This window comes from Halichoeres trimaculatus, unplaced genomic scaffold (assembly GCF_033239565.1).
Source record: "Halichoeres trimaculatus isolate MK-OKI-2021-1 unplaced genomic scaffold, fHalTri1.1 fHalTri1_scaffold_11, whole genome shotgun sequence".
NCBI classification, from domain to species: Eukaryota; Metazoa; Chordata; class Actinopteri; order Labriformes; family Labridae; genus Halichoeres; species Halichoeres trimaculatus.
The window spans coordinates 21,726,622-21,742,969 of record NW_027437189.1 but is presented as its reverse complement, the minus strand read 5'-3'; the positions used below and the strand labels follow the sequence as shown (position 1 = coordinate 21,742,969).

Genomic DNA, 16,348 nt, shown 5'->3' with positions numbered 1-16,348 from the left:
GAGAACTGAACTTCCTTTCTCATGACAAGTGCCAGGTTTGTCTTTGGAGATTCAGAGAGAGAGGGTCATTTCTGTCGTTATGGCTTTGTTTAGGTTTGGTAAAAAGCAGAGACTGATCGGTTCATCGCACTTCCAACGAGCAGCAAGGATGTGCAACCATCCTGAGAAGTGTGAAAATAACAGTTACAGTAAGTCGAAAGCCCACACAGAGAAACGCAGTCACCAGAAATATACGCAAAAAATGGAAAAGGCATCTGATAACAAACTAATAAACAGCCCATTTTAGATCAAAGTGAAGAGGAGGAGGAGGAGGAGGCGGAGGAGGAGAGGAGAAGAGGAGGAGATTTATTTCCCTTCAGGTTAAAAAAAAAAGATATCCTCAAACATACTAATCTTAAGATAAAACACTGTCAATCTAGCATATTTTGGTTCTGTGGACTGATCTTGGGATGTGCCAATTAATAAAAAAATATAGCTGCGCTTACTGTATCCACAAAATAACACCCTAATAGAAAAAGTCACATGCTAACAATCCAGCTATTAACGTATGAGATCAGGAGTAAGCAAACTGCTATGTTCTGATGTACATAAATATATACACACATAGCCAATCACACGCACAGTTCATCTATTCCATCACAGAGGGGTTTGAATGAGGTAAGGTTTGGGGTCTGGGTGGAGATCACCTCAAGGTGAAACCATTCACGAGTACAAATGAATATCAAGTCACTGATGTCTAGATGACAACTGCATCTTTGGAGCCAGGGGTGTACAGGGAGAAAGACTGTGATGGCCTGTGTATGTGTGTGTGTGGGTGTGTCTGCATGGCTAAAAATGTTGAGGATCAACAAGGCACTATGCCCTGCTGAAACAGTGTGGAGCCCTGTGTGTTGTTTGGTGCCTGAATTGATCATGAGTGTTTTTGCAAAACCAGTGTGTTGGACACACGTGTTGTTACGGCGTCCACACGAGGCAGTTAGGAAGTACACTCAGAGCCATGCAATCCTATAGTCCAGTGAGGAGTCGTTCTGACTGAGGGAGAGATGAGCGGGGAAGCACGAGAGGGAAGAAATGAGGATGTGAGGGTGGAGTCCAGCCCCTGTAGTCTATGGCAAAGTGAACAGGAAGCTCTCTCAAAAGTCTCGGTCCATTCCCAGAAGGCTGTCGCTGGGCTCCAGGCCACAGCATTATGGCTCTGCAGGAGGGTCAGAGAGAGCAGAGGAGCACAGCAAGGAGTAGATGAGAAATTCTGACTTCTAGATTTGGGAATACAGGAGGGGGGAGACTGGGGGTCCACTGCTCTTTTTTACCCCTGGGTGATGAGTGTGAGCCAATTCTGGGCTGCGATGGCATCGCTCATCATCTGGCAGCGGATTGAGATTGTGCAGCCATGATAATGTGAGAGGGTCCGCTCTCAGACCTCTGCTGCTGGCCCATTCCTGCCAGCACAGACATAGCCATGGCCTCAGCTGCTGCCCTTGAGCTCAGGCCGTTTTGCCCTGCAGAGGGGCTGGGCGCCAACGAGCTGTGCTGGATCACAGGGGCAGGGGATCCTGTGGGCTCTGAGGTGTCTTTCATACTCTCTTCTGCAGCTAAACAGAAAAAATGACAAAAAGGCAGATTTTTTTCAGAAAACTGGACCACATATTTGACCATTATTTCACTACTGATGAGAAATTTGAAAAGTTGTGGACATTTTAATGCTCTTTGCCACATTTCTTTTTATTAGTTTCCATATTTTGTCAAATAGCTATGGCAAATATAGAAAAATCAAGGGTTTACCTAGGTAGGCAGTCTTCTTCTGTAGGTTGGTCACAGGACAGTCTTTGTGGGCCAGCAACAGCTGTTTCAAATGGGCCACCTCGTTCCGCAACAGAGACACTTCATTCTGGAGGATGAGACAATAATTCACACAGAAGTTTTAATAACTCATTCAAACATTTAGTGCACCTTTGAAGGCAGAGAGATGGCGAGGTTAATCATGTGTATCTGGTAAGAGGTGCTCTGAAAGAAAAACTAAGCAGTCGAGTTTCCATTTTTGTAAGGTTGTTGGATAAGTGGTCACTAAGTGTAAAAATAACCTGAAACATTCATAAAACACAGAAAGGATGTGAAACCAGTGGTAATGAGGGTGGTGGTTATGAAGCCTCTAACTTCATCCATTTGTAAAATTACCCAAAATTCCACAAGCTGATTTACTTATCTAGAAATCCCCTCACAAACTTCCACTTATAGCAAAAACCATGCACCGCACAAAGCCAGCGGGACAACATGCACTCCAACTCGGGCCTCCTACAGGCCACATTTCACCTCAGCCCACCCACTCCAAGCCCACTCACCGACAGCGAGACGTTGAGGGTGCAGAGCTCCTCAGCCTTCTTCTCCAGAGAACTGACCCACAGTTTGCGTTTCTGTCTGCAGCGTGATGCTGCCGCACGATTCCTCTCGAGGAAGCGCTGCCTTCTTTCATCTGGGTCATCGTCTACCGTTCGCCGCCGCCGCCCACCAGTAGGCTGTGCTGGAGATACCTAGACGGAGAACAGGGGGAAAGGGTAAGAAGGAAGCCAACAGACAGGGGAGGGGAGCGGAAGACAGACAAGAGAGAAAAGGGAAGTTTGAGTCATAGTTGCAGTATTTTGGTCAGAGCACATTGTCACTACAAGAAGTAAAGCCAAGGTTTGATGTGACTGGAACAGGTTTTAATTGTGATATCACACAAATCACTTCAATCACTTTTTACTGTTTTCAGATCTTTAAATATTGATAAAACTCTGTACCTGAGGTTGTGCGGGTGAAGGAGCATCTGGGTGCTGAACAAGCAGCTGACTCTGCTCTGCCCTCTGAGGGACCATTGGGCTGCTGCCCATGGCCATGATCCCCATACTGTGTCCTGACGGGCTCTGCTGGGACAACGCAGCCTTCAGACGCTACAGAAGAGAAAAGTTACCAACATAAAGACTATTAGTTTTAGAACGCAGCCAACAGTCTGCTCAAAAAATCTCTACACTACAAAAGCAAAGAAAACAAGAACTGAGGTGAAATGATTGCAATACTGACTAAATAAAAGAAAAGGTGCTCTAACTCAGCAGTGATCTCCCCCTATGCTGACCTGACAGTATCTCACAGTATCTCAGCTTGTTCCAGCAGAACTACACTCATGTGACATCCTGCTTCATCTCAACCATTTTTACTGGTTCAGTTCCTGGGGCACTGCAGATGATGTAAGCCAAATAAGGTTGTATATTTCTGGAACAATTTTCCAAAGATTTTCTTTTTTTGTGATTTGGTACATTATGCAGCTTGGGGTAATAGTCTAAAAATACATGATTGTGGTAAATGAAAGCCCACTTAAGAACAGAGAAACAGTCATAACTACTGGGTAGCATGAACACCATCCCTGTCTGACACCCCTTCCTATTTACTTTGTGCTTGTAATGTTATTCTATCTTATTAATGGTTTTCTGTATTCTCTGTGTATTAGTGTGGAAATGTTGCCTAATAATGCCCTGAAACTTTTTGTAATCGATTGAAAAATCTTGTGGCCAAACAGCATGTAAATTAGTTACAATCCAAGAAAGCAGAGCACAAATGAGATCTGATAAAAAAGAACTGTAGAGAGATGTGGTCTGAGAGTTATATAAACAAGTGACTGCAATAAAAAGTCATAAGATGAATCAAGTAAGCCAGTGCAGAGGGAGGCTGGAGGGTGAGGATGAAGACAAAAAGAAGAGATAAGGAGACAAAAATAGAGAGCTAATCTAGCGCTGACCATCTTGGCCTCTGAGTGGATGCTGTAGCCAGAGGGGGAGTTAGAGCCGCTGCTGCTGCCTCCCAGGGGAGGACCAGGGATCCCAGGAATGTTGGGTACCATGCACATGGGTCGGACAAGCTGGAGATGATAAAAAAAATTACAACCACATATTTATTACAAACTTCTTAGCCTGAAAGTTGAGTGACAGCTTATGAAGCGCCAGGGTTGTGCATTACATTAATGACAGAGGGTATCTGTCCTGGACCGGGGAGCACGGGCACTGCGTGACCAGACGGAAGCATCATCATGGGGTAGTGGCTGGTCGGAGAGCTGCATAGGCGAACAAGAGAGGGGCAGAATAAGAAAAGGATTCTCTGATCTTCTTTCACTGCAATTAGATACACTGGAAAAACTGAAATCTTATAAAGTGTTTTTGTCTTATTCTAAGTAGAAAATTCCTTTTTAGACTCAATATGAGCCAAATTCACATGACCAATCCAGAAAAATGTCTTGTTTAAAGTTATTTAAGGACAAAAATGAGGTCTGAATTGCTCGTAACCAGTAAAAAAAATCTGCCAATGGAACAAGAGAAAAGTTACTTGTATTAAGACATTGTTCTAGTCTCAAGGAAATTTTCAAGCAATTTTTTCTTGTTCCATTGGCAGATTTTTTTTTACTGGTTACAAGCGATTCAAACCTCATTTTTGTGCTCTTAACTTGAAACAAGACATTTTTCTGGATTGATAAGTTGAAAGTGACTCATATCAAGTATAACAAGACAATTTTTACTTAAAAAAAGACAAAAACACTTGATAAGATTTCAGTTTTTTGCAGTAAAAAGTGTATTTCTAATAATGCCTACATGTATCTATCTTCATTAAGTGAAAGCAAAACACCATTTGTCAATATTAACAAAGAATTCATTAAAAATAAAAAGATATGTATTAGTAGTGCGACTTGATTAAAAAAATAATCAGTAATTACTTCATCAAAATTAATCACATCTAATCGTATATCAATTTGACATGAGAAGCAAACATTTTTCAATTAAAATAGATCATGGCAGATCACTGAATCAATGCAATGACATGTACATGAGCTGAAACAATGTTTCAGGGCCTAACAGGGAAGGCTTTTGAACTCAGTTTCACAGAAAGATGATCTAAAAAATAACAACTGGGTGTTTTTCCTGAGGCTTGTCTTTTCACAACTTCATGAAACATTTTTAATTTTAGAAATAATGAAGTTAGTGTCCTATCCTGGCGAAACAGACATCCCTCCACAGGCACTATTCAACTAACAGGGCACACTGGGTAAATAAAACAAACACATCCATCAAAACTGTGCGAATATGAAGCAGCTGACAGCTCCCAGTGGATCAGCCTGAAAACTCAGAGTGAAGTCATATCTCCTGTTCAGCAAATTAGAAAAAAACTGAACACCTTAAACCTACAACCACCTATTAAATAAATACCAGCATGCAACGCTATGCACCCACAGTCATAGTTTAGTGCGAGTATATCAGCTTTAGTTCACACAAGCATCAGCTGATGGGAAGCTGAGAACTGACAGTCAGCAGCGACTGTAGCTCCGACAGAGACACACTGACGCAGAGCACACACACATCACCAGGCAGTTAGACTCACTGGTCATGAAATTCATGCCCTAAATCATGTTTATTGTTTATGTTGTATGTCTATTTTCAATCAAATCTACATTTTAAATACAAGGTTCAGTTTAAGGAACATTACTGCATTTCAAGCAGGCAATGTTTGCGAGGCTCAACCAATAGATCAAAGTTTTTAAGGACTTTCTGTAAACTTAAGTGTGGGTTGGTGACGCTGTGTGCTCATCCTAGGACTGGCTCTGGCGTCCGTGTTCACTTCCATCATACACAATCTCTGGCCGCTACACATCGAGTGCCCGAGGCGAGAATTGCTCTGATGATATTAAAACTCTTTGTTGCATAATTTGCGCACAGGAATGCTCTTATCTACACTTCCATTAGATTTTTTTTTACTTAGATATTCCATCCACTGAGCTGAACAACACCGTCTCAGCTGTCCCCTTCACAATGTTTGTCATCAGCCTGGCGTCTCTAGGGTGCTTTCCACACTGGGGGGTGTCACCTTGTGCATGGCTATGTTTGATATGCCAGGAACTCCTGCACTGAGAAACATAGCGTGTTGTCTGCAACAATAAACTGCATTAAAATGGGACAATTTCTAACACATTTTTTTCTGTAATTAATTAATCCTAATTAATGCATTAAAGTGATACTACTTAAAGGCTCCTCTGCCGGTTTCCTCTGCACTCAGACGGGGCCATTTTTTACTTGACCAAAAACACAAATAAACGGACTCCCACCGAAAAAATCTGATATCGGTCTGCATTCACGCTTTATTTAGAGAATTTTCAGCGCGTTACTTTCACACAAAAACACCACTAAATAAGGCTCTAGTTCTCATCATGGCGTAAAATGGCGCTACCTCCGCTGCGGAGCCACAGCTGGCTACGAGGCGCTCGCCGCTTAGTGTATCAGTCCGCGCGCACGGCGTGCCAGATATAAACAAACGCAGGTAGTCTGCCAGGACGAAGAGACACGATGAGAACTAGAGCCTTATTTAGCGGTGTTTTTGTGCGAAAGTAAAGCGCTGAAAATTCTCTCAATAAAGCGTGAATGCAGACCGTTATCAGAGTTTTTCGGTGGGAGTCCGTTATTTGTGTTTTTGGTCAAGTAAAAAATGGCCCCGTCTGAGTGCAGAGGAAACCGGCAGAGGAGCAGGGAGGGGATGTTTGGTGCCCTGGGCTTCTGCTGCACAAAAACACTGCTGTAGGGGTAATTTCTGCCCTAAACCTTGTGATAGGACCCAACTTGTTCCATCCCGGAGTATCACTTTTAAGTCCCACCCCTCATGATTGTAAGGATGAGCAGCTATAAAGAACATCTTGGAGTTGACAGTTTAAAGCTTCAGTCATAGACCAGCAGATTAAGAATACAAAGGTGATATAAACAAAAAAGTGTTTTAATCAAAAGGTTCCCGAGTTGTTTGAGGGAAAAGTTAAAAAGGGAATGAGCTCTTAAGACGTCAGAGGATAAACTCACCCCAGGGTTCGATTGGAAGGTGGTGTCTGTGTGATGACAGATGTTGGTGACGGCATGGTGGGCTGAAGGGCATCAAAGCCAAGGTGTAGCGGGAGGGAACCGGGACGCACAATGGTGGGAGTGGGGGCTGAACTCCTGGGTGGTGTGTCCTGTGAGAACAGCAGTGAGGTTAAGCTACACAAAACTGTTAAAATACAATTTCCAATTACATTTTTTTCTCTTTTCAAAAAACAGAAACAATGGCTTCAACATGCCAGGCATCATCTGGGGCAAACATCATCAGCTGTACCTTTTCCTCAGGTTTCAGCCCCCCCCCTCAGTTTCATCCGTACCTTCCCTTTAACCCGAGCCTCACTGCTGCTGTCTGACGAGTAGGAGATAGAATCAGGGCTGTGTGGTGGCGAGGAGTCGACCTCTACAGGTTCCTCCTCTTTCACCTTCACCTCTGATGGCGTCTGCAGGCTCATGTCCAAAGCAACAGAGTTGGGTGCAGGAAGCTGGGGAGAGCAGGAGAGAAAGAGAGGGATAAAGGGTTGACACAACTTATCACTGAAAATATTAATGACAACCGGACAGTCAAAAAGGGAATTATGCTCAGATGACACAGTTAACACCTCTATAAACGCCATAAACACACTGTGCACATTGAACAAGTCCTTTTTGGGGTAGTTTAAATCAACAAAAGCTGACGCAAACAATAATTATTTGACAATATCAATTCTTAAAATATGAAAGAGACATGTCACTGCATACTGTACACAAAAATAAATACAGGGACACACACAGATGAAAAAACTGTAGAAAAAAAACACATTTAATAAACCCATGCCATCCTTACAGAGCTTTTTCTCTTCTCGTCCTCATCTTGCTCAAAGGAGCTGCCCAGCTCGTTGAACAGACCAACCTCCTCGCAGTTCTTTAGGAAGCGGGTGGGAGTAGGTGTCTGGTCTGGCAAAAGGGAATGAACACAGATAAATATGCAAATAACGCTTTCACACTAAGTTCACACTTGAAATTAAATATAGAATCTTATGTCATAAATTTGCGTTTTGAGCTGCTTTTCTTGGAGCTGTGTTAACAGCGCTGGAACACACCGGCGGTGACGTATGTATATCAGTCTTATTTGAACCCGGGAATGGATATTTTACTAAGCCGTGCTCCGAAACAGTACCTGCGATAATGACGGAGTCGGTCCTGGCTGGTCCAAATTTTAGTGTCATCTCGTGCTTGTGTTTGTGAACAGCCAAGTGGTCCTCATTAGTAAACCTCTGCGACAAATGATAGAAAAAACGAGTAGAGAGAAGTACATTATATAGAGAAGCCTGCAGGTAAATGTCTACCTGTCCTAGTGACCTAAAGAGAAGACCTACATTAATGTAACTCATATATCACATTGCAGTAGTCACAGACAGATGATCTCTTGGAGATTTAGCCCAATGCTGGTTATGTACAAATTATGATAGTAACTACAATGAAAAAAAGAGTCTGTGGTGTACAGTTCCATATGTTTACAAAACCCATCATACATGGACTCAGAAAAACGAACAAAACAGTTATTCAGCTTCAGTTTTAATAAAACCAGCTTTGCTTTGGCATCAGTAAGTTAGGGAATGTAAATGGCAGAGTATGCTGACAAGCTGACGAAGTGTAAATACAGCAGCCCAAAGTCAAAAGACGTGCAGCTCAGTGTGAAACACTCAGGTGCTGTAAAACGTCTTACAGTTTGTCTCTTTACTGCTCATGTTCTGATACTTTTTTGTAAAAGGTCTGGCATTAAGGTAAATCAGACCTCAAAGAGAGAACAAACAGCTTTGTCAGAGACATGCTGCTTCTTCTTTAGAGAAGTAATGTGGTGAATCAGTCAGAGACGGGGGAGGAATCATCTTGGCTCAGACACAAGCCTATTCACCAGTAACTGGAGCCTATTTTGGGGGCACTGCGTTGCAGTTGCGAGTTCGGACGTGAGAGAGCAAAGTGGAAACACAGTCAAGTGTCAGGGGGCTTATTTTTAGCCCCACCAGGCAGCATCACCAATACAACTGCATGTCTGATTTGTCTCTTTCCTCTGAGCAAGACTGCAGGGTCCTGTGTAGGAAACTATCTCCAGCTAATCTCCCTGTATGAGATACAGGCAGCTAGGGTTACCCCTCCCCACACACTGAGATCTGGGCTTTATAGAAATTGGGGGGGGTTGTTGTTGTTAACTTTGTAAAAGGAAAACCCTGAGCAAAGCCAGGAGTCAATCATTCTTGTTCTATTATGGGCGTGATTCAGACTTTCCCGGTAGACAACTGTTGCCTGTAAAGGGCAACAGTTAAAGAGCTTTGACACAATAGGAACTCTGAAAACAATAAACATAAACAAAGTTTTCTGTGTCAAAAAGGACAAAAATCAAATTCACCAAACATGATAAAAGAAAAGCAGGAAGCTTTTTAAAGTTTAGCTGATATCACAACCAGATTTTATCATTTTACTTTAAATCACTAAACAGATGCAGCCCTAGAGCAGGGCAATAAAAACTGTCGCTAAAAAAAAAAATCCTGATCATGGCCTTTAGCATTTTCAAAGTCAGATAACAAATGATGTGCAGCTAAAATTGGCCTATTTTGACAACGTTTCAAGGAAAACATCTTCTTAAAATTTCACATCACACTAGCCTGGGTTCACTGTGTGACAGAATCGAATCTCTGAGTCAAAAATCGACACTTTTTCTCTCTCCTCTAAAGAGAGATTTCAGCTTTAAAAGCTTTTGTTTTCTTCTTGTCATTCGTCTTTGTGTGTGGTTTAGCTGCTTTCACCAAATAGATCCCAGCTGCAGTTTTTCAAGTCAGATTTTTGTGATAAACCCTGAGTGCCACCAAACTGCATACCCCCAAACTCAGCGACTAATGCTTGCTTGTGAACGTTAGTGGACCGTTTCAACGCTACCAGAGCCACCCGGTCTCTTTCTCTCTTTCTGGGACAAACATCTGTAGCTGCAGATCCACAGTGTCATCACTTTATTTTTCATGCCAGTCTGTTGTTCTGAAAAATGTATCCACACATGAAAAATGTAGAGTACAACATGAGAGACAAGTTAAAATATTCAGGTTGACTGTCCCTCAGTGTCCATGATATTCTGAGAAGGGGGAAAAAACAAACTAATCATCATTTATTTATCCCACACATGCATGTTTCACCGCTGAACATGCTTGTTGTTTAAACCACAAAGCCCATGAACACATGGCCTCTGATCAGAGAGCGAAGAAGGCTGATGAATCACAAAAGTTACGAAACCTCATAAACACTTTCTTCCCCCAGACCTGAGAGGTAATTCATAACTCTGAGGAAACACAGCTGAAGACAGCGTCAGACAGCTCATTAAGCTCCGCATCAGACGTGACATTTCCTGCGCTGAACAGTCATGACTCTTAGAGCACATTTCTTTTGGTTTGCTGTGATACGAGGCCAAGCCCTGACAACACACCACGTTGCTGGCATGTGAATGCACTATTGGTGCTCAGCTGAGTCACTGCCTGGCTCAAACCTGTGTCTGCAGGCGCTGGAAGTCAACAGTGACAGGTTGAAACAATGACTGTGCTCTGATTATTCACTGGAGCTTCCAGTGAGTCATTACAGAAGGAGACAGCATTGTCTCAAGAGAGAGCATGCTAGCAAGGACGCTATCTGTGCTACCATGCTCATTAAGAGTGTTAAAATCAAAGCAAGTTGGCTTAGTCTGGCACTGAGAGAAAGTGTGATCAGAAGTCTGAGTGTCTTCATGCAGTTCACTGAAATTGCAAATAAGAAGTGATTTCAGGGCGAATTTTCCCTTTTCTTTCTTTCATCTTCTTTTTAAACACACTTAGAGAAAGTAGCTCCAGGTAGCTGCAGGAAAAACTTTCAAAACATCATGCACACATGTGAACCCATAGAGAGAGAGGACTCACCTGTCCACAGCCAGGAGCATTGCACACAAAAGGTCGGTCATCCCCCATTTTTGCAAAAAGTTTGCAATGTAACTGTGGAAGAGGAGAAGAGGAGAACATTGCTGCAACTTGTCTTGATTTGTGATCCTGAAAACAACAAAACAGGGATGCTGTGGCTTGTAGTCCTCAGTCTGAGCAGGAAGCCGAACGCTATTTAAAAATAACCCTGGCAAGGAGGAAAACATGCACAGAGGCAGCAAGACGAAGTTTCCCTGGTGATACTTCCTTCACACAGGGGGGCTCCAGGCTGGCCAATGAGAAGCCGCTTCCAGGAGAGAGCCACGGCTACTGTTAACACAAAGACATCGCTCTCTCCTTCTGTCTCATTTTCCCTCACTCCTGATCCCTCCTTCTCTCATTACCACTCCTTTTTCTCACCTCTCGAGCACCTCCCAACCTCTTACCGCCTCCTCCGGTCTTCTCCTCATTGACTGAACCGTTCCTCTCACTGCGGGGCCTATCAAACCTATCATCTATCAAAACTTTCATCTACCAAAGCGTCTCACTTTGTTTATTTGTTGCTATCATAATGCTGAAAGATACAACTATTCATAAAATTATTTCAAATTAAAAGTTTATTTTCTTTCCTTTAACTGATACTTAATCTTAACATGAAGAGTTCCTGTATCGCTCACATCGGATGTGTTTTTCCTCTTTAACTCAAGCGGGTCAAAGTAACGCTTACTGTTGGGAAAACTTGAAATGAGTGTTACAGGGATTCCATAAAACTGAATTAACACATACTTTTAAAAATACTTGCATTTGTATAATAAGGTTTGACAGAACTTAAAGGGATTGCACAAATAATTGGATTTAGATGAACTAAGTACACTTTAGGGATGCACGATATTATCGGCACAATTTCGATATCGGCTGATAAAAGCTTAAAAACACGTTTATCGGTATCGGCAGATATGAAAATTTCTGCCAGTAGGCACAGCCGATAAGGTGCTATTCAGTTAGGATTATTATTATTTTCCATCTGAAAAATAAGCTCCTTAAATAAAATGTAGCACTTCATTTATTTGCACTGCAGAGCTCTGTGTCTGTCACCAGGTTGTTACAGTAGCTCTAAAATAATCAAATGCAACTTGGTTATGTTTAAAAATGCATTGTACATTTAAAGTTCATGTGATCTAAAGAAATTATTTTTCTGTATTTCAATACTGAATGTCTTGAGTTTGAAAAAATAATACATTTCTTATTTATGGTAAAATCAAATGTTTTTTTTTCTTGTTTTATGTGTGTTTCTTAATCAATAAGACCGTCACAATAAGAGTAACATATAAATTCCAGTACAGGATAGACTTAGCTTTCTTTACAGTGAAAAAAACAAACAAACTTGTGATTATCGGTATCGCTATCGGCCAAAAGGGGTTTTGCTATATCGGCAAAAATCCAATATCGTGCATCCCTAGTACACTTCCAAAGTTTTACAAGAGACGACAAATTCTACATCCCACTCTTTGGAATATTAGAGCTACACAAACTAAAACTGCACTCTCCATCACCCAATCACCTACAGCCGAAGTACACACCATGTCAAGACAAACCGCGGATTGAAATCACTGAAGTGGAGGGATGACAACCGACGAGGGACATTAATGATTTAACTGGCCTAAAGTGACGTCTGGTTGTTATTACACAACATTGTCCCACTGACAGCACAGCAACTGGCAACACACATCAAGGAGCTTGCAGTGTGTACAAGCGAAAACGCTTTCATAACCAAAGCCACCGACTTCTGCTCAATAACATTCTTCCACTCATTCTGCTGAAGCAGGCGTGTGAAGGACTGGCATCCATCCGTAATGCTCTGACACTCCCTCTTAAAACTTAGGAAGTGTGTACTCTTTCCTAAACATGTTAGCGTGAAAGCCTCTGAACCTCTGTGTTGTTCTGACTTGGTGTTTACAGCATTGATAATTTATTTAATTCATCATGTTTATGCACTTTAAAACCTGAGATGTGCAGCATCTGCACTGTATTCTTCAATATGTTTTGTTTTGCCATAATTTGATGTTTAGTTGTATGAACTACACGGTGTGAGCATGTCGCCTGACATTATTGAGTAGGACAGATTATTCATAACGTTGGCCAGGAATGAATGTTTGAAAGTTTTCCCAAAGTTGAACTCGGTATTTTTTTCCTCCTTCCTCTCTCTGCTGAAGACAGCTATCCCCGAGCCAACACATGATTACTGAAGGCTTGCGGTGGAATACAACGCTCTCCCGTGACGCTGGGCTCGTAACAGGCCCAGCAGTTGTGTCTCTTAGCTTAGCTCCGTTTCTTCATCAGGAGAAGGGGTCTGCATTGTGCGTGTAAGCAAAAGCCTCATCCGTCTCTGTGCAAACCAGAGGGCTGATAAAAGCAGACCTCCCGTATTCAGGAGAAAGGCAACAGGTTGGTGCCAGAACCCTCACAAGTTCGCCCAATCCACTGAGTCTATTTGTGCAGAGATGCGTCTGCAAACGTGATACTTGGTGGAGCTCGTTATACCAAGGGTGTGGAGAGCATGAGGAACGGACACATCTGGCGTGCGGAGCGGAAACAGATTTCAGAGTTTACATCTTACTAAGGACATGCTAGACATTAACTTGGCAGACTGGCAACATGTGTGATTTCCAGACCAACTTTCATATAACAGGGCTGGAAAAAGACCATTTATTTTTAAAGCTTCCAAACAAATATTTAAACCTGATTAAAACAGATGCGTTACACTCGTTTCTGCAGCATCTAATGCATAACTTAGACAATTTACCTTAAAGAGCATCATAAAGACTCATTCGCTGCTCTGTTTACACTTCTCTGCTTCGTTTACATGTATCCTGAATAAAATGCTGTTAATCTTTTTGAACAATAATTGATGTTTCTCATTCATGTAGCCTGGTTGATTAGGTATTTATTCACAGTGTGCTGTTAAACACTCACAGTTATTGCAGACCTCAACAATAAATCAGTCTGGCAGTCACATTTATCCTGATACAAATCTCAGGTATTCATTACAGGTATGGATATCAAGTCTGTCTATTTTTTACCTCCTTTCATCCAAGGTGACACAGAAGCATTCAAAACGCCCTAATTCCTGTCCTGTCTCATTGAGCCGCGGCCAAAGTCTCACCGTTAACTTGGATTTCTCAGACTCAGCAGGTGTAGGGGAACGAGTCCCGGCTATAATCAGCCACAGCCATCCAGTGTTTGATGCAGCCTGCTAGGAAACTGACTAAACAAACTGTATTAATAGCTCGCTCTGCAGCCATGACTCTGGAATCTGAGGCTTGAATTGCCAGAGGGTAGGGGAGACCCCGCAAAAACCAGAAAAAAAAAAACAGAAAGGGAGAGAAAGGGAGAGTGTGAATGGGGTTAGCGCCGCATGTGAAGTAAAGGAAATAAATGCTATGAGTTATGGGTCAATTAACAGATCGTTTAACTGATGAATTACAATCAATCCTGTTAGTTAGACTTCAAGCATCAGAGGCAGACTTTTTAAGCTCAGTGCCACAGCCATCGAGTGTTTATGTAAGCGAAAGTAAACCTGAGAATTTGTAAATGGAACAAATGAAATTCTATATCAGTGTCTGCATTACCAAGCCTAAAAGCTAAACCCGCGATACAATGCAGGATGATGCCGGCTGGACTCCGGGTAGTTTTCTAAAATTAAATCAGAAACACTGTGTCCATTTGACTTTCGGATGACAACTTTGTACCTGTTTTGTCTCACATTATTGTTGTGTTTTAACATTAATTTAAAAAATGAAAAACTAAATCATATTTTTTGAGTGTCATCACAGGTCTACAAATGCTTTTTGATGTTCAAAAATGTTTCTTTCCACCTTAATCAAATAATGTATCAAAAAAATTGACAGGATGAATTCATACTTACTGGACACATGCTGTGCAAGCATATCTGAATGAATAAATTTGTTCCCCATATGTGTAATGTGTTTCTCTTAGTTACCACTAATAATATTTATGTTGCCTAAAGTCTCAAAGCTATATCATCACCCAGAGTGGGTCAATATGTGTGGTTGGACCGAACAGGGTGCAGTTTTCTCTGGTGTAACTCTATGTGATGGAATGAGGTATAACACTGCCAAAAACATGACCTACATTCCTAATGAAGGTGTTGACATGCATGGGGATACGGATCCTGGGGCGCTGAGCAGCTCACATTGCAATACTATGGATATCAATATTACTTGAGACTTTGAATTTCTTTGGAGACTTTTCCTGCAGACCCAGTTATCGGTTCAGCATACTCTGCCGCCAAAAGACAAATGGACTGATATTCTCCGAGGGTTTTGCGGTATGTTAAGAAGCTATGGTGCATTAAAATACTCTTTTCTACGTAATTTGGTCCCCTTTTCCAGACTATACTGAACGGTCTGAAAAGTTTGTCTTTTTCGGTCTTCATTACCGTCTGGCGACGGACGGGCAAACGAAGCCCTGCCTTTTACCGTAACAAGACCGCCTTTTCTTTTCAGCAATTGGCTGTAAGCACGTCACTCAAAAGCATCTGCTGCGTACACGGCTCTCGGCCCTGTCAATAACGTCGGCCACTCGAATCTTATTGGTTAAAACCCCGAAATCAACTTTTTTGCATCCATGAAAAACTAATGGTTAGCTGGTGTGGCTAGCGTTAACAACAGGCCGAACTTGCTCTCAAAATCAGCAATAACAGCGCTACAACCATTTTTAGCGATGACAATAAAGACACGTTGACACTATTTTGCTAGTGTCTGAGGTGAACTTCTGTTTCTCAAAGGCTTTACAGACAGTCAAAATCACACAAACTGAAAAAAGCTTACAGTTAGTTGGTTAGCGGACTGACACTTTGGTGCAAGGCGAGATGTGGGTCCGAATGAAACGTTGTTGCTGCCACAACAGTTTTGACAAATTGAAGGACGTCTACTTTTTACAACCAAAAACACTGAAAACTCACACACCGAGCTACATTGTGGATCCGTTTCGTGTATTTGAAATATCTAACGAGATTTTAAAGGTAATTAAGTGTTTACAAACTCACCCTCGCGCCCCTCTTGCTGTCTCCCCTCTCCTCTCCTCTCTCTTGGAATTTGACACTCCCCTTGACGTCGAAATATCGCGTTAATTCACGAGAGCTCTCGTCGCCAGACGCCTTGCAATGTTTTCAGAGAAAAAAGTAGAGGCCTAACCTGTTTTATACAGTATATGGGCCTAACGCCCACCGTTGCAACACTGTAATACTCTTCACCTTACGAAAGTTTTTTTTTAATCCTTCTAAATGTTGACCGGTTATTATTTTAGGAAGACCAGTTTTTTACTTCAAAAAGTTGCATCTCAGGAAGCACAATCAAAGCCCCTTAATTTATTTCACTTACTCCCCAAATGCTAAGAACAGATACAGAAACTGTACATTTGCAATTGAACAACGATTTAAAAATACATCTTCAGACAAAAGTTACACTTTGGGTGATTTTTTAAAAATAAATCAAGGTAATAAAGACAAGGCTGTCCAATTATACAATTACGTGGATTATATTT

The 16,348-nt window shown here is 41.9% G+C and overlaps 1 protein-coding gene across 4 annotated transcripts; it reads right to left on the bottom strand.

The window, feature by feature from the left end:
* On the bottom strand, nt 1-15,926 carry atf7a (activating transcription factor 7a). 4 transcript variants are annotated; one of them, XM_074682172.1, is made up of 12 exons: nt 15,852-15,926; nt 10,787-10,858; nt 8,029-8,125; nt 7,696-7,805; nt 7,190-7,354; nt 6,858-7,006; nt 3,988-4,081; nt 3,770-3,889; nt 2,778-2,927; nt 2,340-2,528; nt 1,783-1,888; nt 1-1,592 (listed from the first exon to the last, which is right to left on the bottom strand). In XM_074682172.1, the coding sequence occupies exons 2-12, from the start codon at nt 10,832-10,834 to the stop codon at nt 1,360-1,362; spliced, it is 1,461 nt and encodes a 486-aa protein (XP_074538273.1). In that variant the 5' UTR covers nt 10,835-10,858; nt 15,852-15,926; the 3' UTR covers nt 1-1,359. The 4 variants fall into 4 exon arrangements, with proteins under 4 accessions (XP_074538273.1, XP_074538274.1, XP_074538272.1 ...); XM_074682173.1 differs by lacking the exon at nt 15,852-15,926 and adding an exon at nt 15,634-15,819; XM_074682171.1 differs by lacking the exon at nt 15,852-15,926 and having other exon boundaries at nt 1-1,195; nt 1,311-1,592; nt 10,787-10,885.
* Between the last annotated feature and the right edge of the window lie 422 nt (nt 15,927-16,348).